Source organism: Sceloporus undulatus, chromosome 7, assembly GCF_019175285.1.
Source record: "Sceloporus undulatus isolate JIND9_A2432 ecotype Alabama chromosome 7, SceUnd_v1.1, whole genome shotgun sequence".
Classification (NCBI taxonomy): domain Eukaryota; kingdom Metazoa; phylum Chordata; class Lepidosauria; order Squamata; family Phrynosomatidae; genus Sceloporus; species Sceloporus undulatus.
This window is the reverse complement of record NC_056528.1, coordinates 24,495,003-24,515,805: the sequence shown is the minus strand read 5'-3', so window position 1 is coordinate 24,515,805 and position 20,803 is coordinate 24,495,003. Positions and strand designations below refer to the sequence as shown.

Below are 20,803 nucleotides of genomic sequence, written 5' to 3'. Positions count from 1 at the left end.
TCCCTCCTTCCTTCCTTCCTTCCTTCCTTCCTTCCTCCCTTTTTGATTTTTCCTCCCTCCCTTCTTTGGCGACCACTTTCCTTCCATTCATTGATTCCATCCTTCCACTATTTATTGAATCTTTTTCCTTTCCTGCCCTTTATAATCGTCCTTCTTTCATTCACCCCCTTCCTCTTTCTTTCCTTATATTTCTTTCTTGCATCTTCTTTCTCTCCCTCCCTTTTTCCATCCTTCCTTCATTTGACCTTTCTTCTTTCATTCATTCGTCTTTCCTTCCTTCCAACCCTCTCCTAAATTCTTTCCTTCCTTTTTTCCTCCCTCCCTTCTTTGGCAACCACTTTCCTTCCATTCATTAATTCTTTCCTCCTTTCCACTTCCTCCAGTCTTCTGTCATTCTTTACATGTTTTCTTTCTTTTTTTCTTTCTTATCTTCCCTTCTTACAAGCCTTTCCTTTCTTTCTTCCTTCTCTCTCTTCTTCCTTCTGCCTATTAACTCCTTTTATTTCATTCATTTTACCTTCCTTCCTTCATCCCTCCCTCCTTCTTTTCCCTTCTAACAAGTCTTAACTTCCTTCCTTCTTCTCCTCAACTTTTATTTCATCTTCCTTCCTTCCTTCCTTCCTTCCTTCCTTCCTTCATCCCTCCCTCCTTTCTTTCCCTTCTAACAATATTTCCTTCCTTCCTTCAATTCCTTTTTTCATTAATAATAATAACAACAACAATAATAATAATAATAATAATAATTTATACCCTGCCTTTTGTAGCAACAATCAAAGTAGCTTACATCTAAGATCAATTCAATATACAATATATAGTGAACTATATCAAACCCCCATGTTCCTCCCTCCTTCCCATCTCCCTCCCTCCCTCCCTCCCTCCCTCCCTCCCTTCCCTTTTAACAAATCTTTCCTTCCTTCACCACTCTCCTTCCTTCCTTTTTTTGTAACCACTATTTATTCAGTCTTCTCCCTTTATTGTCCTTTATCATCTTCCTTTTTTCATTCAACCCTTTTTCCTTTATTTCCTTATCTTTCATTCTTGCTTCTTGTTTCCCTCCCTCCCTTTCTTTTACCTTTCTTCTTCCATTTCTTCTTCCTTCTTTCCAACTCTCTCCTAAATTGTTGGGATGGGGGGGGGGGCAAGAATTGTTTCCAGGAGGTTGCAATGGCTTTCCTTTGAGGCTGAGAGAGTGGGCCTTGCCAAGGTGGCTTTCCATGGCTGAGTCAGGATTTCTCCAGAGTCCAACACTCAAACCACTACACCAACCTGGATAGAGAGAAGATACATAGAAAGGCAGTGAGATAAGTTGTTAGATTAGGAGTAGATAGATTTGGGGGGAGAGAGAGATAACAATAGGGTTTTCTTTGTTTTTTCTGTCTTAGGGAGACAGGTTTTGAAACCCAGTAATAACCAGCATAGCATTTTTAAAATATACAAAAAAAGGAATGCATGACAGGTTTAAATCTGCAAATATTTAGAGGGTGCAGGAGACAAAATTGCATCCAGGAAGAATAAATTGAAGTGTGTGTGTGTGTGTGTGTGTGTGTGTGTGAAGGGCAAGGGAATCCTCAGGGCCTGGATCACATTGGTGGATTTAGACCAGAAGAGATCCACTGGCCAGTTGAGATGCAAAGCAACCCCATGGATTCTGGGCAATAGCATCCCAAAGCCACCCAACAGGGGTGCCTTGCCTATTGTGCCTGTGGGTTGGCCCCATAAGAGCATGCACAATTTGTGGATCTTGGATGGTATTGCACATTGCAATAAGGCCAAGCCCTGGATATGCCTTGTGCATTTGATTCTAAAATGAGAACCATTGGTGACACTCCTCCTCTGGAAGACCCCCATTTAGCATTGCCATGGCCTCCCTTTTGCTTTTTGGGGGGTGTCGGTGGAAGACCTCAAAGCCTCCCCTGCTCCAGTGCTTTAGCCTTCTTTCCTCGCCTTTGGCCCTCCTGACATCGCATTGATTGGACCCAGGGCCTGGCCCCACTGGGAAAGCCAACACCCCCCCCCCCAGCAAGGCTCAATTATATTTTATTAATTATGCCAGGGAGAAGGAGGAGAGCGGAGAAGAAGGCCCAGCCAAGATGCATTGCGACACACACACAAGGAAAAACAACCACCACAATCACCCCTGAAGGACCAAAAGAGTTTATCTCTCCCCTCCCCCCCATCATGCTATGAGGGGAGAATAGGCCTGAAGCCTATCTCCCATTCCTCTCTTAAGGATCTTTGTGCAGGTGTTGTATCATCTCTTTTCAAGAAGGGATTCTGTGGCTCTGGACAAAAAGGACAGGGGTTTCCCCTCCAGCTATAGGAGGAATACTTGGGATATAGAAATAGGAAGGCAGAAAGAGACAGATAGACAGATAGATGATAAATAGGAAGGCAGGGAGAGAGAGAGAGAGAGAGATGATAAACAGGAAGGCAATCCTATTGTCCATCCACCCCCCCCCCCCCCACACACACACTTTGGAATAGAGGATTTTTGTGTATGTTTTGGGTTGTTGTTCAGGAATGAATCCCATGGGTTTGTAATCCATTAACTGGAGTCTCTATTCAGGCCTGCTCAGCATGGATTGGTGGATGATGGGCTTTGAGGGTTGTTTGGGGGTAAACTCATGCCCCCAAATAGGCAAAGGGAAAGGGGGGGGGGAATTCAAGGGCCACATGAGGCTTATAAAAGTGAAATTTTATAGGGGCCATATGTGGCCTGAAGGCCATCCTTTCCAAACCCCTGATCTAGCTGGATGTTTGTTGTTTGTCGGTTGTTGTGTTTCCAAATTATGGCGACCCTAAGGTGAATCCATCATGGGGTTTTCTTGGCATCATCTTTCTTTGAAGAGGGTTAGCCATTGCCATCCTCTGAGGCTGAGAGAGTGTGACTTGCCCAAGTGGCTCAGTGCTGGGATTTCTAGCTTTGTGAGCTGTTTAGCCGTCTCTGTCAGAGAGCTCTGGTGCCACAGCAGACTAACTACAAGTCCCAGGATCCCACTGGATGGAGTCATGACAGTTAAAGCAGTGTCAGGCTGTATTAATTTTGCAGCGTGCAGCAGCCCTTGTATAAAAAGAAGAGGAGCATGAGGAAGAAAGAGAACGAACAAAAGAAAATATTGTAGCAAATGTAACATTCGTTTTAGTATGAGCTTTCATGGACTGCAAATCCTAACAATGGATTTTTGTGCTCCCAAACCAGGCCTCAAGCTGAGGTCTCCCAGGTCAGTAGGTTGCGGAGTTAGTTCCAGGTTTTGGATTGCTTGCAATGGAGCTGTCCAAGGTGCTGAATGGATGGAAGGAAATGGCTCTTGCAAAGCCTGGCCTGGGTCCTTCAAAGCCTGGCCAAGGTCTTGCAAAGCCTGACTGATGTCCTAGCTAAGGCTTTTAAAGTCTGAAGGAAATCCTGGCATGGATTTCCTGCTCCACTGACTCGAAAAGCTGCCCCTGACGACCTAAAAGCAGGTATAATGTGGGCAGTGAGATCATTCTTGGGGTGAACTGAGGAAACATCACAGACCATTGGAGGGGTTCCCTTCGAACTCTAAGATTCTGTGTATTCCTGCATGGCAGAAAGTGGGTTTGGACTGAGTGATCCTTGGGGGGTGTCCCTTCCAACTCTAGGATTCGATGCATTCCTGCATGGCAGAAGGGAGTTAAACTGGACAGCCCTTGGGATCTCTTTTAGGATTCTATGGGTGGGCCTCCATCTCTGCCTTGAGGAAGGGCAGATGGAGGGATCTTTCCAGTTGGGGTGCGTGTGTGCAGGGCTCTCCTTCAGCCCCAAACCATCCTCCCCACCCCAACAAAGACCATCTGCCACTTGGAGTTCCCTTCCCCTCCTCCCCCTTCCCATTGCCTCCAAGCCTGGGCGATCGATCGATCGATCAGGGCAGCCCATTGCGGCGGTCTTGGGAGGGGGAGGCAGGGAGACCCTCTTCCTCTTGCCCCATCGCTGGGCTCAGCAAAGGGTGGGATGGTCCTGGCAAACCAAGACTGAAGGAAAACCAAGACATTGAATCCCCAAAGCAGGACTCTTTCCTGCAGTCCTACATTTCCAGTGCATGGCTGGGAAAGATGATAGGAAGAGGGTCAGCTCATTGGGACTGTCCTGTGGGGCTGGCTGAAAGCAGTGGGAAAGGAGGGAGGAGGCACCTGGCTGGCGGAGTGATCCTATCCAGGTTTTGCAAGACCTGAGGAAAAAACTTTGCAGGGCCTCAGCCAGATTTGATGGATGGACAAGGGGATTAGGGGTGATGGAGTCCCCCTGATGTATGGCCTGGCAATGGAGTCCGAGGAGGAGGAGGAGGGCAGGGAGCCCCGCCTGCTTCCCCCAGAGACAAAGATCCCCTGCATCTCCACTTCCCTCCCTCCCTCCCTCCCTCAAGCTCTTTCTGTCTTGTCCCCCTCTTTCTTTCTTCCCTTCTTCTTTTTATCATCCTTCCTTCCTTCCCTCCCTCTCTCTTCTTCTCCCTCCATTACTTCTTTCCCTCGCACTCTTCCCCTTCCTTCCTTCCTTCCTCTCCCTCCCTTTCCCCTTCTCCTTTCCTTCCTTCCTTCCTTCCTTCCTTCCTTCCTTCCTTCCTTCCTCTAGGCATATCTCTCTCTCTCTCTCTCTCTCTCTCTCTCTCTCTCTCTCCTTCCTTCCTCAGCTTCTTCCTTCCTTTCTCCTCCCTCCCTCCTCCTCCTTTGACACCTTTCCTCCCTCTCCCCTTCCCCTCTTCCTCTGCCCCCCAAGCGACGCCTCCTCCAGCCCAGCCCCATTGATTTGCTCAGATGGCCATTCCCCTTGGCTTCCCTCCCTCCCTCTCATGGACCAAGCTTGTCCCACCACACACACGACACAAACACACAACCCCCCAGCATCCCGAGCCTGCGGAACGGGGGCGCGCGTGTTCCGTGGATCCTGTGGGGGGGAGGGGGAGCCCTGACGTCACGGAAGGCAGAGCTGAGAGAGAGAGAAAGAGAGAGAGAAGCAGAGAGATTCGGAGCGGCGGCAGCGGCGGCATTGGAGATCGGAGGAGCCCAGCGAGGAAGGAAGAAAGGGAAGGGGGAAGAGAAGGAGGAGAAAAGAAGAAGAGAAGGAGAAAGAAGAGGAGAGGAGGAGAAAGAGAAAAAGGAGGAGGGAGAGGAAGAAAGAAGGAGGAGAGGAGGAAGAGCGGAGGGGCTCCGGAGGGGGTGCTGCTGCTGCCGCTGCTGCCGCTGCCATGGCCCAGGCTCTGGAGTGAGGGAGAGGAGGAGGAAGAGGAAGCGGAGGGGGCCGAGAATGCCATGGAGCTGAGCCTGGAGGCTCTGGGCAGCAGCCTCCACCAAGCGGGCGGCGACCTCCTGGGCGCTTCTTCTTCCTCCTCCTCCTCCTCCTCTTCTTCCTCCTCTTCCTCCTCCTCCTCGTCGGGGCCCCTCCACCGGCAGCCTCTCCCGCGGAGCCTGTTGCCTTCTTCCCCTCCGCCTCCCGCTCCTCCTCGGGCTCCCGCTCCGTTGGTACCGAGCATGGCTTCGCTGCTGGAGGGCTCGGGAGGGGAGTACCGCCCGGAGGCCTCTCCGCTGGGGGCGCCCCCTCTGCACCCGGCGGCGGCGGCCATGAGCCTGGCTTGCGGGGAGTCCCCCTCGGGCATGAGCACCTACACCACCCTTACCCCGCTCCAGCACCTGCCCCCTATCGCCACCGTCTCCGACAAGTTCCACCACCACCATCCCCACCACCACCACCACCACCATCATCCCCACCACCACCCTCACCACCACCACCATCATCCCGCCCAGCGCCTCTCCGGCAATGTCAGCGGGAGCTTCACCCTGATGCGGGAGGAGCGGAGCCTGGCCGCCTCCATGGGCAACCTCTACGGGCACCACTACGCCAAGGAACTGGCCGGGCCCATGGGGCAGCCCCTCTCGCCCCTGGCCAACGGACCCCTGGGGCCCCTCCACAACGGCGGCGGAGGCCACCAGCCCCAGCAGCACCAGAGCCAGCACCAGCCCCACCCGCACCCCCCGCCGCCCCACTCGCTGGGGCCCTACGGCGCCGGACCCCAGAGCGGCTTCGAGGCCCACCTGCTGGCCGCCCGCGGAGAGGAGCACCTGGCCCGCGGCTTGGGCAGCCCGGGCTCCGGCCTCCTGCCGGCCCTCAATGGCCTGCACCCGCACGGCCCCCCGCACCCGGCCCAAGGCCTGCTGGGAGAGCGAGACCGGCAGCACCAGCAGCAGCAGCAGCAGCTCTCGGTCCCCGGGGCCCAGGCCTCGTCCTCCTCCGGCGGCGGCGGAGGGCAAGTGGAGGAGATCAACACCAAGGAGGTGGCCCAGCGGATCACGGCCGAGCTGAAGCGCTACAGCATCCCGCAGGCCATCTTCGCCCAGCGGATCCTCTGCCGCTCCCAGGGCACCCTCTCCGACCTCCTGAGGAACCCCAAGCCCTGGAGCAAGCTCAAGTCCGGCCGAGAGACCTTCCGGCGCATGTGGAAGTGGCTCCAGGAGCCCGAGTTCCAGAGGATGTCCGCCCTCCGGCTCGCCGGTAAGCAAGCAGCCCTCCCGCCCCGAGCAAGGGCTCCGGGGGAGGAGGGCCCAAGGCACAGCCAAGGGGGGCTGGGAGAGGAAGGGGCAGGCGTGGGGGGGGCTTCCACACTGCAGAAATAACCCGGTTGGGCACCGCTTTGACTCTTTGGCTCAAGGCTATGGAATATGGGCCCACAACATACTCCAACTGCCAGAATTCCATGGCCTTGAGCCAGACAGCAAGTTAAAGCGGTGCCAAACCGGGTTATTTCTGCAGTCTGGAGGGAGCCTAGGAAGGGATTGTCCAAATAGATTGTGTGAACTGAAAGGGGGCAGAAGGGGAAGCCTCTTCCAGGGTCTCTCCTCTTGTTCAAACCTGTCGGAAACTTAAACCTCTCCCCCAAAGAAGAAGGAAGGAAGGAAAAGATGGTTAGGCCAGAGAAATTGCCCGGAGAGCAGGGAAGAAAGGGGACAGGATGGGCAGCCTTCCCTTGGTCCCAGGGGCAGAGGGGCTCCAGGTGCCAAAGAGGCCCCTACCACCCACCCGGGCTCCGGGGAGAGGCCTGTCCCTGTGAAAGAGAGAGAAGGGCAGCCTAGCCCCGTGTCGGGAACTCCTCAAAAGCCGTGCAAAAGTCGCTTGAGCTTCAAGCAAGCTTTAGAGGGAAGGCTGGCCGGCCCAGTGGTCCAGAGGGAAGACCGAGTCTCTGGCAGAGAAGAAAGGGAGGGGGGCCTTGGGGGCACGTGGGGATGCCTCCCCCGCGGGTCAAAGAAAGACCCGTGCAAACGCAGGCAGGAGCCGGGGCGATTGCGTTTCTTCCGCGCCCTCTTTAGATCCTGACAGCCAGTATCTATCTGTCATCTTCCTATCTGTCTATTATTATTATTATTATTATTATTATTATTATTATTATTATTAACCACCTTTATTTATAAAGTGCTGTAAATTTACACAGCGCTGTACATACCGTCCATTTCTCCATCCATCTATCCCTCCTTTCATCCATCCATTTCTCCATCCCAATATCCCTCTTTTCATCCATGCACCCATCCATCCACCTATTAATCTTTCATCTGTCCATCCATCCGTCCATCCATCCACTTCTCCATCCCCCTGTCCATCCTTTCATCCACCCATTTACCCATCCTTCCATCCCTATATCTTTCAGGGGTGTGTGATGATTACCATTTTAGCACCCATTGCTCCCAGGAGGATTGTGGCACACACAATGTTGTGGTTGTGTGTGTCTTCAACTTGTCATTGAGGACTCTATCCAGGTGTATATTTTTGGGCCCGGGTTGCATTAGACCTCTAGCACTGAAGCTTAGCTGAATCCTCCTAGGTGTCTTCTCCCTGGAGTAGAGGCACTGAATCAATTGTTGACATGGGGAATCAACCTACAAGTAATCCCTATGGATTCCCTGGATCTACTGTGTTGGGCACTAACAAAAAGATCCTCAGGGGCCCAAAATGACATTTAAAAAATCAGAAGTATTGATTTATTTGTGCGTCTGAAGGGTCAAACTTAAATCCTATTGTTTCAGTGGATTTACTCCAGGTGAGATTAACATCAGTGAGTAAACCACTCATGAATGTGAGTAAAGGCCTAACTTCTCTGCAGGGAAATTATTATTATTATTAGCAGTAGTAGTAATAGTAATATTAGTAGTAGTATTTCTTTCCTTCCTCTCCTCAAGGCTCTGTTTTTGTTGTTGCCCCACCCAAGTAATACTAATATTATTAGTACGTGTGTTAATAATAATAATACTAATAACAGCATTAGTATTTTCTTTTTTCTCCTCAAGGCTCTGTTGTTGTTGCCCCACCCAAGTAATACTAATTTTATTAGTGCTAGTACTAATAGTAATAGGAGAGGAAGGAAAGAACTTCTACTGTTACTACTACTACTACTACTAATAGTCATAATAGTAGTAGTATTTATTTTCCTTCCTTTCCTCAAGGCTCTAGGTGAGGTATATTCATATTTAAAATGAGAAGAAGCAGTTTTTGAAAGATCACCTTTGGCAAGGATGAATCAATTAATTGGTTATAAACAACAACACTAACAACACAAAAGGTCCAGCTCTACCAACCAGACACACACACACACACACACACAGAGAAAGTCCTTTCTCTCTTAAGGAAGAGCTTTATAAAAGCTCCCGATCCTTCTGGAGAGCGAGGCCTGCTTGGCTGGGAGGAGAAGGAACTCCTTGATTAATTAATTTATAGGGCCAATTAACGGATTAATCGGCTCCACAGGGCTAACCTTTGGCTGGGGCTGGAGGGAGGCAGGCAGGCCAAGGCATTGTTTTGTCAAGGCGAGGTGCCTAGGAAGGGAGATTGTGTATGTGTGTGTGTGTGTGTGAAAGAGAAGGAATGAGGAAGAGGAAATGGAGGAGGAGAAAATCTATCCTTTCCTGATTTTATGTTCTGTCTGCCTTTCTTCTCAGCCCATTTCCTTCTTTCCCTCTTTCCTCTTGGCTTCTCCTTCTTTGGAGGATCTTCAACAGAGCTTGGAGGGGCGTTTTTCAGGAGGGAGGAAACTGGGTATGCCTGCATGGCAGGGGGTCAGGCTATATGGCCCTTAGGACCCCAGATCTAGGAGTCCTCCTCAACCCATCTCTCCCACCCTTCCTCATATGCTAAACCAACCAAACTTCCTTCCTCCCTATTATCTCCCTCCCACATATTTTATATCCTTCTTTCCTTCCTCATATTTTATAGCTTCCCTCCCTCATATTTTATATCCTCTCTTCCTTTGTGCCTGCCTGCCTCCTTGCTTTCCTTCTTCATACAGTATTTTATATCCTTTCTTCCCTGCATCTCTCTCTCTCTCTCATTCGCCTTCCTTCCTTCCTGCTTTCCGACCTCATATTTCCTATTCTCCCTCCCTCCCTTCCTGTTTTACAGCCTTCCTCTCTTCCCCTCTTTCCAATTCCTTCCTCCACTCCTTCCTCCCTTCAAGGGCCTTTCCCCATCCTTCCTTCCTTCCTTCCTTCCTTCCTTCCTTCCTTCCTTCCTTCCTTCCTTCTTCCCTTGCCTTCTATTCCTCCCTCCCTCCCTCCCTCTCTCTCTTCCTTCCTTCCTTTTCTCACCTGCATTTCCAGAAGGACCTACTCCTTCCTTCCTCCCCTCCCCTCTTTCTCATTCCTTCCTCCTCCCTTCAAGGGCCTTTCCACCTCCTCCTTCCTTCCTTCCTTCCTTCCTTCCTTCTTTCCTTCCTCCTCACTTCTTCCCTGGCCTTCTATTCCTCCCTCCCTCCCTTTTCTCACCTGCATTTCCAGAAGGACCTTCTTTTTCCTCCTTCCTTCCCTCCTTCCCTCCCTCCCTCCTTGGGCTCTGATGTTGCTGAATAGGTCAAAATCGGCTGATCCCCCTGACCTCCCCCTCCTCCCTCTCTGGATCAATACTATCGCTCCTTCATTTTACAAATGGCGGAGCCGATCAATTATCTATAACCAAGGCAACGCTTTGCATATGGAAAGGGAGCGGGAGAGACTCCAGGCTCCATGAAGGAAAAGAGATGGACAGGGTTGAATTTGGAGCAAAAGGCACACACATACCTCACGTGCATCTACACGGTGGAAATAATCCAGTTTGACACCACTTTCAGTGCTGTGGCTCCATCCTATGGAATCCCAGGATTTGTAGTTTTACAAGGTCATTTAACCTCCTCTGCCTGGCACTTCTCCAGACTACAAATCCCTACAAATCCCTTGGCAGTTAAAGTGGTGTCAAACTGCATTAATCCTGCAGTATAGATGCAGCCTAGGGCTTTGGGAAGACGAGGGGGGGATTTGAATCCCCGCTGGGCCATGGAAACCCACTGGTTGAGTCACGCTCTCTCAGCCTCAAAGGATGGCAATGACAACCCCCCCCCCCAACAAATGAAGGCCCCCAACAACAATATATGCAGCTAGTCCTGAAGCCATGGGCGGGTCCAGGATGCCTTGGGACCCCCCTCCACCCCTCAGCATCTGCTGCCTGAGGCCATTGCCTCACTCTGGTCCAAGGCTGGGCCTAGGAGGGCCTTGCCTTCCAAGGCATTGTCAGAAAGATGGCCTCTCCGGGCAGCCAGCCTCACCTTCATCATCTATCTGTCATCTAGCTGTCATCTCTATCAGCCTGTCTGTCCATCTGTCCACCCACCAAGTTATCTATCTATCTATCTATCTATCTATCTATCTATCTGGCATATCTCCCTGTCTACCCGTCTAGCTGTCTGTCCATCCATCCACCCATCCACCTGTCTATCCAGCTACCCAATAGAGTATCTATCTATCTATCTATCTATCTATCTATCTATCTATCTATCTATCTGCTAGTCTGCATGCTTGCCTATTTATGTATCTATCTACCTATCTATTCATCTACCTATCATCTGTACATCTATCTATATATGTACCTATCTATCCATCCATCTAGTCATATACATATGCCTACATATACAAACAAATATACACACCTACATAAAGACTACCACTCTAACTCTCTCTCTCTCTTCTTTCTTCCATCCAAACCCCTTCAGCCTTTCTTCCTTAGCTATTGTGAGGTCTCTGGCTCCCAAGGAGGAAAGCATAGGAGGCCTTGGTTGGTGAGCAGTGGCCCTTCCCTTGCCTCCCAGAGCTAGAGGCGCCTGATGGTGCCCAAAGGCCAAGGGCAGGCAAGGACTGGGAACAAGGCTCCTCAGCCCCCAGCCTCCCTCCCTCCCTCCCTCCCTCTCTCTCTCCCTCCAGTAGCAATACTGGCAGTATCTCCTTACACCCCTTTGGAGACCCCCAGACAGGCTGGAGCCCATCATCCTTCTCCTTCCCAGCCTCTCTGTCTATAGGATCCATAGGGGAGGCTGTGGGTTTGTGTGTGCATGGAGAGAGAAAAGAGGGAGAACTAAAGCAGCGTTTCCTTCTCTGTCCAAATCAGAGACCTATCCCATCATCCACAGATGGAGGGCTTTACTTGTAGGAGTGTATCCAAGGAATGACATATTATAGGCCTACCTCAGCTGCAGTCCCCTGACCTGAGATGGTAAGGCAGAAGAGCAGCAAAAGGCAACCTCTCTGGTGCATCTGCACTGTGGAAGTAATGCAGTTTGAAAGCGCTTTGACTGCCAAGGCTCTTCTCCTTGTTAATGTTGTGTGCCTTCCAGTCAACTTATGGGAGCCTTAACGTGAACCTATCCTGGGCAAGTTTGTTCAGAGAGGGTTTGTTATTGCCATCCTCTGAGGCTGAGAGAGTGTGACTTGCCTAAGGAGGGTCTACATGATTTGAACTCTCCTCTCTAGTCATATTCTGATGCTCAAACCTGACTGGGGCTCTTACATGGCTCCACTCTACAAAAACCTGGGATTTGTAGTTCGGTGAAGCATCAGAACTCTTGGGCAGAGAAACCAGAAAAGACTGTGGAAAAACTACCAGTCCCAGGATTCCATAGGACGGATATGTGGAGTCAAACTGGATTATTTCTACCGTGTAGATGCATCCTAAGGCTGAAGGAGAGACCAGGGTTTGAATCCTCCCTGGGGAGGGCCTTTGAGCAAGTCACACTCTCTCAGCCTTAAAAGGAGGCAGTGGCAAACCTCCTCTGAATGCAAACTGGTTCCAAACCTTTCCTGGAAGGGAAACCCTTGGCAAGGAGTCCAAAAAGGGGACATTTTTGGTGCCAAAACGGCGACTAATGACACTTGGGCAGCGTCCCATCGCCTCTGGAAATGGCACTGGAAGGGATCCAGCTGGAAGCCCATCTGGGCCAAGCAGAAAGGCCTGCTGGCAAGGTTTCACGGGGGGAGGCCATTCATTCACACGTGACGCTTGACACGCACGTTTCCAAACCCAGGAGAGATGGGCCAGAGACATCTACGCAAGGCATCCTGAGAGGCAGCCCCTCCCCCCAGTTCTTTTCTCTGGAATACAGCCTACAGGAGCGGTCGGTCTCCCATCCAAGGGCCAGCCAGGGCTGACCCTGCTTAGCTTCCGAAAGCAGACAGATTTAAACCTGTATGGATGTGTGCCGTCAAGTCCCCTGTGGACTTGGGGTATTTAGGCCCTTGTTATTCATATACATATCTATATTAATACAATATATTATACTGTACAATAGCCTCTCTCTGTATAATCTATCTATCTAAATAGTGGCGTGATTAGCAAACAGCAGGATATATATATATATATGCATGCTGTATTATATATGAGCAAACAGTATATATATATATATATATATGCACTATATTTTCCCTGTTTGTTAATCATTATTATATATAAGCAGACCATAATATATGTGTGTGAGTGTGTGTGTTATGTTTTCCCTACTGTTTGTTAATCATTATTATATGTTTCAGCCTCGGTCTTCCTCAGTGGCAAAAATATGAAACCGAGCTGAAAACAATCTCTGTTTCCAACATTGACATAATATATAAGAGGCATAAGATCCCATATATTTAATATATAAGTTTATAATATGATAGATAACACTGAGTTGGGGTTTTTAATGTGTGGTTAGTGCCTTCGTCTTTTTGGATTTATGGCGACCCTGATTTCTTGGCAAGGTTTGTTCGGAGAGCCTTTCTCTATAATCCCCCCCCCCCCATGAACACACACACATATAATATATAGTCAGGAACGACTTAAAGGTATGCACACCCAGAACCAAAGTATTATTGTATGGCTCCAGATACCTCTCAATACATATAGAATCAGATAGCCGATTGCGATGTATTATTATATCATCTATACAGGTAGTAAATAATGCTACATATAATGCTTATATATATATATATATATATATAATTGTTGTGTGACTTCATTTCGGTTTTATGGCGACTCTAAAGTCAAGATATTTGAAGAGGGAAGGAAAGGAAGGAGAAAAACGGAGAAAGAAAAAGAAAGAAAGAAAGAGGAAGACAGACAAAGAGGAAGGGAGTGAGGAAAGGAGAAAAAAGTAGAGAAAGAGACAGAGAGAGAAAGAGAAAGATAGACTAGGAAGGGAGTGAGGGAAAGAGTAGAAAGAAAGAGAAAGAAAGAAAGGACAGACTAAGAAGGAGGAAGGTAGAAAAAGTAGAAAGAAAGACTAAGTAAGAGGGAGAAAAAGGAGAAAGAAAGAAAGAAAGAAAGAACAAACTAAGAAGGAGGAAGGGAGAAAAGGAAGGAAGAAAGAAAGACGAGAGGAGGCAAAGGAAGGGAAGTAGGAAGGCAATCAATCAGGTTCCTGGGAATTATTTACTGGATTGTTGTTGTTGTTGTTGTGTCTTTTCTTTCCCGTTCCTCCCTTCTCCAGCTTTCCTGAGCCCTTCTGCCTATGATTTGGGGTGCCCTTGTGATAGTGGTATTATTATTATGATTATTATAATTATTACGCATCAATATCATCTTACCAACATGATCATAAAGATGGTCATTCTTTGTTCGTTTCCGACTTTCTGGCGAGCCTCAAGCGAAGCCATCCGGGGCTTCTCTTGGCCCGATGTCTTCGGGGGGATTGCCATGGCTTTCCCCGGAGGAGGCTGAGAGAGTGTAGCCCAGTCGGTTCTGAGGGAAGGGTTGAGTCTTTCGACCGTTTAAGGCCACCAAGCCATGACCTTCTTTTATTTGAAAGAAGAACCATATTCGTTGGAGTGCGAAATTTTCTCCTCCAGTGAAACTGAAGCTGTACTTTAAAATGGATAGAGTGTGTGTGTGTGTGTGTGTGTGTGTGTAATAAGGAGGAAAAGAGAGAGGGAGGGAGAAATAAATATAAAGAAAGAAAGAGGGAGGCGGAGAAAGAAAGGATAAGAAGGAAAAGAAAAGGAAAAGAAGAAAGGAAAGAAATAGGAAGGAAGAGAGAAAAAAGTAGAAAGGAAGGAGGGAGGAAGGAAGAGGGAAGAATTGATGAGAAGGAAAAGAAAGAAACAAGAAAGATAAGGAAGGAAGGAAGGAAAGGGAGGGAGAGGGAGAAAAAGTAGAAAGAAAGAAAGAAAGAAAGGAAGGAAGGAAGGAAGGAAGGAAGGAAGGTATGGGAAAAGAAAGAAACAAGAAAGGGAAGGAGGGAAGGGAGGAAGGAAGGAAGGGGAGGGAGAGAGGGAGAAAAAGTAGAAAGAGAAAGAAAGGAAGGAAAGAAGGGATGGGAAGGAAAAGAAAGAAACAAGAAAAAGAAGGAAGGAAATAAAGACTGAACGAAGACAGATGAAGGAAAGGATTGACAGAGGGAAGAGAAATATATTTAGATCCATATAATGTGTGTGTGTGTGTGTGTGTGTGTGTTGTGACCAGAACAAGACTTTGATTATTTTATTTATATAAAATATATATATAAAGATTGCCAAAATAAAATGCTCCTCTCTCTTCTTCTCTTGGTCTGTTTTTTAAAACCCTTCTTCCAGCAAAGAAGGAAAAAGAGGAAATCTTGAATGGCTGCGATTTCCTTTTCTGTTTTGAATAGAGCTTTACTTGAGAAAATAAAAACAAATATCAAGGTGAAAAGCCCAAACTGGAAGAGTCCCAAGGCCTCTGCAGCCAGAGAAAGAGGCTGGTCGAGGGAGCAGGGCCCTGCCAAGTGGGGAAATGGAAGCGTGTCGAATGCGGGTTGAAAATCTAGTTTGGATCCCCAGTTCTGAGGAGTGGAGGAGGAAAAGGGAGAAGAGGAAGAGGAGGGGAGAAGAAAGATGGTTAGAAAGAAAGAGAAAGCAGGCAGCCAGCCAGGCTGGAAGGAGGGGAAAGAAAGGGGGAAATTGGGAAGGAAAAGACAAAGAGATTGAGAGGAAGGAAGGAAGGAAGGAAGGAAGGAAGGAGAAATAGAAAAAGACAGAAAGTGGGGGAGAAAGGAGAATTCTTCCTTTTCCCCTTCCTTTTCCATCCTTCGTTCATCTTTCATTCTTTCTTTCCTTTCCTTCTCTCCTTTTCCTCCCTTCCTCATCCTTTCCTTCCCCCTCATCTTCCTTTTCTTTTTTCTTCTTCTTTTCTTTCTCCCTTATCCCCCTTCCCTTCACCTCCTTTCATTACTTTTCTTCTTCCTTCCTCTTCCTTTCCCTCTTACCTTTCCCTTTTTTCCTTTCCCTTCTTTCTCCCCCCTCCAGCTCTTTCTCTTTCTCTCTCTCTCTCTCTTCCTTCCCCCCTCTGCCCCATTGCCAGGGGTCTTCCTCCTTTCTAATCCCTAAAGGAGGAAGAAGGAAATGAGGGTCCTTCCTTCCTTCCTTCCTTCCTTCCTTCTTTCCTTCCTCCAATTTGCTTTTAAAGGCCTCATTCTCCATGGAGAGGGGAGGGCCACTTGGCTTTTCCAATCCTCATTGATTAATAACCCTAATTCATCACCCTCTTCTTGATCGATCCATCCATCCCTGCCTTCCTTTCTCTCCGCCCCCATTCCTTCCTCTTCCTCTTCCTCCCAGCGTACCTAGCTTGCTTTGCCAATCCGGAGTCACTCTGGATTCTGAAAAGGGGAGGGAAGAAGCTAGAGGAGGAAAGGTGAAAGAAAGGGGTACATGGGAGGTATGGCTTTCCCAAGTTCCTCAAGGTCCAAAACTACAGATGGGGTTGGACTGCCAGTCCCAGCAGCCCCAGCCAGGCTGAGAGCAATGGGAGATGCAGTCCAAGAATATCTGGGGGATTTGCAGGATTCCCAGCATGCTCTGGGTCTCAGGTCCATGAGTCCATGCAGAAATCTAGACTATTCAGAATTAGCTACAATGCAAAATTAGCAGATTGGAAATTAATCAATAAAGTAAACCCAACGCAGGCAGAAAAGTCCCTGGAGTTTGGACTATTCAAAATGCTCGGGACCAGAAGTGTTTTGGATTTTGGATTGATTTATTTGGGAGTATTTGTCCTTTGGGAGTTGTGGTTGTGTGCCTTCAAGTCCCATAAGGCCAGGGTGACCAGCCATCCTCCTTTTCCAAGACCTGTCCTCCATTTTGTCCAGGAGGAGTTTCAAAAGGTCCTCCATTTTGAGCCTGTGACTAAGATGCATGGATTTGTATTTAGGTGAGTGTTTCAAGGTTTTATTTGGCAATGGCCTCCATCTTTCTTGAATGTCCTCCATTTTGCAGTGCCTTGTCCTCCTTGATGGTGAGGACAGCTGATCACTCTGCATAAGGGTGACACCTTGTCATGAGGCTGAGAAAGTGTGACTCACCTAAAGGTCACCCAGTGGGTTTCCATGGCTGAGCAGGAATTTAAACCCTGGTCTCCAGAGTCCTAGTCCAACACTCAAAACACTATGGCATGCTGGCTTAATAGTCCTGCATCTTCGGATTTGTAGTTTTGTGAGATCTTTATCATTGGTCTTGAACAGGAGCTGAACGTGAGCCAGCAATGTGATGCTGCAGCAAAGAAATCAAATACTGTTTTAGCTTACATTCATAGAACCATAGTTTCCAAGTCAAGGGAAGCCATAGTCCCACTCTGTTCTATTCTGGCCAGGCCTCATCTGGAGTATTGCATTCATTTCTCATTTTAAGGATATGGACAAGTCAGATCAAGTTCAGAGAATGGAGACTACGATGGTCCAAGATTTGGTTGGACATTAGAAGGAACTTCTTGATGGTAAGAGATGGCTGGACAGTGGAACCAATGACCTAAAAAAGATGGCGAGGTCTTCTTCTCTGGAGGCCTTCCAAAAGAGTGGAGTGGACAGCTCCCTGCTGGGGATGCTTTAGCAATCAGTGATTCCCAAACTCTAGTCCTCTAGGTTTTTTGGACTTCAGCTCCCAGAAGCCTCAGTCATCGTGTCCAGTTGTGTGGGATTCTGGGAAATGGAGTCCAAATCACATGGAAGGCCAAAGCTGGGGAATCACTGCCTGGAGAGTCTCCATTGAGTGAGGGCTTGGATTTGGTGACCTCTGGGGAGGACCCTTCCAACTCTAGGATTCTGTACCCAATGAAAGAAATGGCACCGTTGTATTTTTGGGTGTTGGACTGTGACTCTGGAGACCAGGATTCAAATCTTGACTTGGCCATGAAACCCACTGGGTGACCTTGGGCAAGTCACACTCTCTCAGCCTCAGAGGATGGCCATGGCAAACCCCCTCCAAAGAAACCTGGCCAAGAAAACCTCAGGATAGGGTTGCCATTCATTGGAAAGGACTTGAAAGCAAACAAGTCTGTTGTGGCCAAATGTCAGGGAAGCCCAGTTACCTCACAAAACTACAATTCCCAGACTTCCATGGCAGTTAAAGCAGTGCCAAACTGGATTATTTGTGCAGTGTGGATGCATGGCCTTTCTTCCTTGCTCCATCTTTCTCCAGCTTTGCAGTTCTGACTGTAAGATACATGAGGATCTGACTGCAAGATACATGAGGATCCTATAGAGGATGGCTGGTCAACTCCCAAAGTACAAAGCTAAGTACTGGTTGAGTTTCCCTTAAACAGAATTCTAAGGGAGATGTGGCCTTGCATTTTTGCATCAAGGTTATTGCATCTTGGTTGGCTGGTTTTTGCATTTTGCATCAAGGAAATATCTTTTTATATATATATATATATATATATATATGGAGACTGCTTGGTGAAAAGAATTGGCCAGAAACCTTTAGGAAGGGAAGGAGAGATAGAGAGAGAGAGAGAGAGAGAGAGAGGAAAAAATATCAGCCAAGCAATCGATTTGGTGCACAAAACAGCGAGAGCAGGAATATTGACAAACACATCTCCCCAATCGAGGAGGGAATAAGAAAAAGGAGGCAGGGAGTGTGGGGTGAAAGGACAAAGAGAGGGATGGAAAGAGAGAGAGAGAGAGAGATCTGGGAAGGGAAATTACCTAGTCAAAAATGGAATACATATACATACATACATACATACATACATATGGATGCCCAGGAGGACGCATCTGATCATATCTATGCAATATTCATATCTACATTTGGCACTAGCAAGCAAAAAGCCATGCATATGAACTCTATGTGTGTATGCACACACATATATATATATAGACAGAGAGAGTTCATATTCATTGCTTTTTTGCTTGCAGGTGCAAAACCTAGATATGACAGAATCAAGTGCATTCTCTATTTTATTTTGCAGGAGAAAATGGGAATCATGATGCATTCATAGAAATGTTGTGCAGATAACAATGACCTTCCTTCTGTTATTTTGTGTGTGTGTGTAAAAATGAATATACAACTGTGTGAATGCCGAACAGAGTCGGGTTGGCCCCAATGGATCAACCCAGGAGTAAATCCCATTGATGCCTCAATAGAATTCAGGGGGATATATAAATATTGTGTAGATATAATACTGGCCTTCCTTGGGTCGTCAAAAGGTGTTGAGGGATGACAATATGACACATTAATGCAAATATTGTGTAGATATAAATAATATTTTCTCAGTACATTTGGGCATGGAAAGAATAAGACCATGGTATAGTAATATAAATGTTGTGTAGATGTAATACAATATTCCCATGTGAGTTTGTAGAGAGGTTAGGAATAAAGATATGGTATATTAATATAAATATTGTGTATGTATAATAATATTCCCTGTATATGAAAGGGACAAGAATAAGTATATGGTATTAATATAAATACTATGTGTGTATATATTAATATTTCCTTTATGTGAAGGGGGTAAGAATTAGGATATGGTATGTTAATATAAACATTGTTAGCATATAATAATATTCCCTGTATGTGAAGGGGATAACAATAAGGATATGGCATACAGTATTAATATACATACTGTGTATATATAGCAATATTCCCTGCCTGCGTGTCTTTCCGGAGGGGATAAGAATAAGGATATGGTATATGAATATAAATATTATGTAGCTATACTAATATTCCCCTTTGTGGGTGAAGGGGATAAGAATGGGGATATGATATATGAATATAAACATTTTGTGTATATAGTCATCTTTCCTATTGTGTGTGTTTCTGGAGGGGATAGGGATGAGGCTGTGAGATATTAAATATTGGGTGGATGTGATAATAATCTGTGTGTGTTTTTGTGGCAGGAGGTAAGGAGGAGGCTGTGATATATCTATACAGATATTAGGTAGCTCTAACACTGTGTTCTGGGGTTGGGTTTTCGTGTTGCAGGTGGCTCCTGGGGAGAGGAGGAGAAAATGGCGTATGAATAGCAATATCATGGTAATATTTAATAATACTCCTTCCTGGAGTAATGGTCTGTGTGTGTGTTCTGAGGTTGTGTATGTGGTTCAGAGGGTTTTCTGAGGTCAGGAAGACTCAGAGGTGGTTTTGACAATCTACGTGTCTGAAATAGAGCCTCCAAGTACCTGGGGATTCATCCTCGGTCTCCCATCCAAGTACCATCCAGAGCTGTCCCAGCTTAGCTTCCGAGATCATACCAGATCGGATCAGGAGGGAGATGCCCCAGTTGGGGCTCCCAGGAAACTGGGCCCAAACCCCCAATGGCCTCCTTTAGAGAGACTCGCAAGGAAGGGCAGGGGCTGGATTTGGCTTTCTCTCTCCTGGCCCTTCGGGAAAGAAGGAGCACCCTCCACCGCTTTCCTGGCCTCCCTTCTCTCCTTTTCCTTCTTCCTCTTTCCTTCCTTCCTTCCCTTTCTTTCTCATCCTTCCTCCCTCCCTTGTCTCCTTCATTTCCTACCTGCCTGCCCACCTGTCTTCACCCCTTCTCTCTTTCTTTCTTTCTTTCTTTCTTTCTTTCTTTCTCCTCCCTGCTCCTACGTTTCGAACTTTTTCCTTTCTCTTTCTTTTTTCCTCTCTTCCTTTCTATTTCCTTTTTTTTACTTATTTCCCTTTCCTTCCTTCGTTTATTATTTCTATTTTTCTTTCTTTTTCTTTCCGACCTCCCTCCCTCCATCCCTCCATTCTCTTTCTTTCTCTCCTTCGTTGCTTCCATTTCTCTCTTTCTCCTTCCTTCCTTCCTTCCTTCCTTCCTTCCTTCCTTCCTTCCTTCCTTCCTTCTTTCCACCCCCTCTCTCTTTACTTCCTTATTTCTTTTTTCCCCTCACTCTCTTCTTCCCCTCTCTTTCTCTCCTTCCTTGCTTCCTTCTCTCTCTCTCTTTCTCCTTCCTTCCTTCCTTCCTTCCTTTATTCTTTTTTCCACCCCCTCTCTCTTTCCTTCCTTCCTTCTTTTTTCCCTCACTCCCTTCTTCCCCTCTCTTTCTTTCTCTCCTTCCTTCCTTCCTTCCTTTCCTCTCTCTCTTTCCCATTCACCTTATTCCTGACTCGAAGTGAATCGAACCTAATCAATAATTATCGGCTGGCCCAATAAATAAAGACCAGGGCTGTGCCTTCCTTCCATAAGAAGGACATGGGCAGAAGTTTCACCCAGAAGGGAGCCTGGCTGGGGATGATGGGGGATGTAGTCCCCAAAAGGCAAACTCTCCCTAAGAGCCAGGCCACTTTCTTACCTGACAATCTTCTAGTATCAGAAATC

At 47.5% G+C, this 20,803-nt stretch overlaps 1 protein-coding gene across 1 annotated transcript in view; it reads left to right on the top strand.

The window, feature by feature from the left end:
• The first annotated feature begins 5,268 nt into the window (after positions 1–5,268).
• Positions 5,269–20,803, top strand: part of ONECUT3 (one cut homeobox 3) — a 38,039-nt gene continuing 22,504 nt past the window's right edge. The window contains exons 1-2 of the mRNA XM_042478798.1: positions 5,269–5,310; positions 5,410–6,505. Of these exons, the coding sequence (XP_042334732.1) occupies positions 5,269–5,310; positions 5,410–6,505 (1,138 nt within the window). The remainder of the gene's footprint in view (positions 5,311–5,409; positions 6,506–20,803) is intronic.